The 1,024-nt window shown below is 32.4% G+C and overlaps 1 protein-coding gene across 1 annotated transcript; it reads left to right on the top strand.

Annotated features, from left to right (window-relative positions):
• Positions 1-378: 378 nt before the first annotated feature.
• Positions 379-1,010, top strand: LOC108764666 (uncharacterized; the record flags this gene model as incomplete). The annotated part of the gene is made up of 1 exon (XM_018513004.1): positions 379-1,010. A coding segment is annotated over exon 1 (632 nt), but the record flags the coding sequence as incomplete, so codon positions are not given.
• Positions 1,011-1,024: the final 14 nt, after the last annotated feature.

Consider the following 1,024-nt stretch of genomic DNA (forward strand, 5'->3'; position numbering starts at 1 on the left):
ATTCAAGAAATTAGATATAATATAAATAAGTCAGAATTCATTAAAAACAATAACCCACAGGAATACACAAAAACACACGATTATTGTATTAATATTAACCATTCACAAACAGCTAACAGAACAGAATTGCAGAACTTTGAAGAAAATAAAAAATTACAGTTCCATAACATCCAAATTTCTCCTGAATCTTTTAATAGATCAGTATCTTCTTCACTTAATTCTACCAAAGACAAATGGTTTATAAATCTAACGTCAATTAAGATTCCACATGATGTACAATGTTTTTTACAATTAGGAGAAGGTTTCGCCTTACCCTGCAACAACAAAAATAAAATTATATCGGAATGTATAAAAAGTGTCGAACATAGCACGAGAAAGATGCCGATTGTCAAAAAAACAAATGTTATTAATAACACAATACCCATCTTAAATGGTATTGTGTCTGCACCCTCAGCCTTGATTATACCTTATGACAAAAGATTGACAACCATGGAGAAAAATACCATCAATTTCATTTCTTCTCATCCGGACATTATTTATACTCGCGCAGATAAAGGCAATGCTACCGTGGCCATGTCTAGAGAAACTTATATTAACAAAATGAAAACAATGCTCAATGATATAGACACATACATATTAATAAAGAAGGATCCAGTTCGCAAACTTACAACAGCGGTACGTACGTTGCTCACCAGATGGAAGAATAAAGAATATATTGATAACAAAAAATACAGATTCCTATATTGCAGCGATGGGAAGTTGCCTTGTGCCTATGGTGTGCCAAAGATACACAAACAAGGTTATCCATTAAGAATAATAATATCTTCCATTGGTAGCCCGTTATATCCTCTTGCCAATTTCTTACAGAACATTCTCTCTGAATCTTTACCTACAGCTAACAGTTACATTATGAATAGCTTTCATCTAATCGAAGAATTAAAGAATATAAGAATTGAAGATAATTTTTCGTTGGTGTCGTTAGATGTAGTATCACTGTTCACAAATGTTCCGTTAGACATAGCGA

Source organism: Trachymyrmex cornetzi, unplaced genomic scaffold (genome assembly GCF_001594075.2).
Source record: "Trachymyrmex cornetzi isolate Tcor2-1 unplaced genomic scaffold, Tcor1.1 scaffold4434, whole genome shotgun sequence".
Taxonomy (NCBI): Eukaryota; Metazoa; Arthropoda; class Insecta; order Hymenoptera; family Formicidae; genus Trachymyrmex; species Trachymyrmex cornetzi.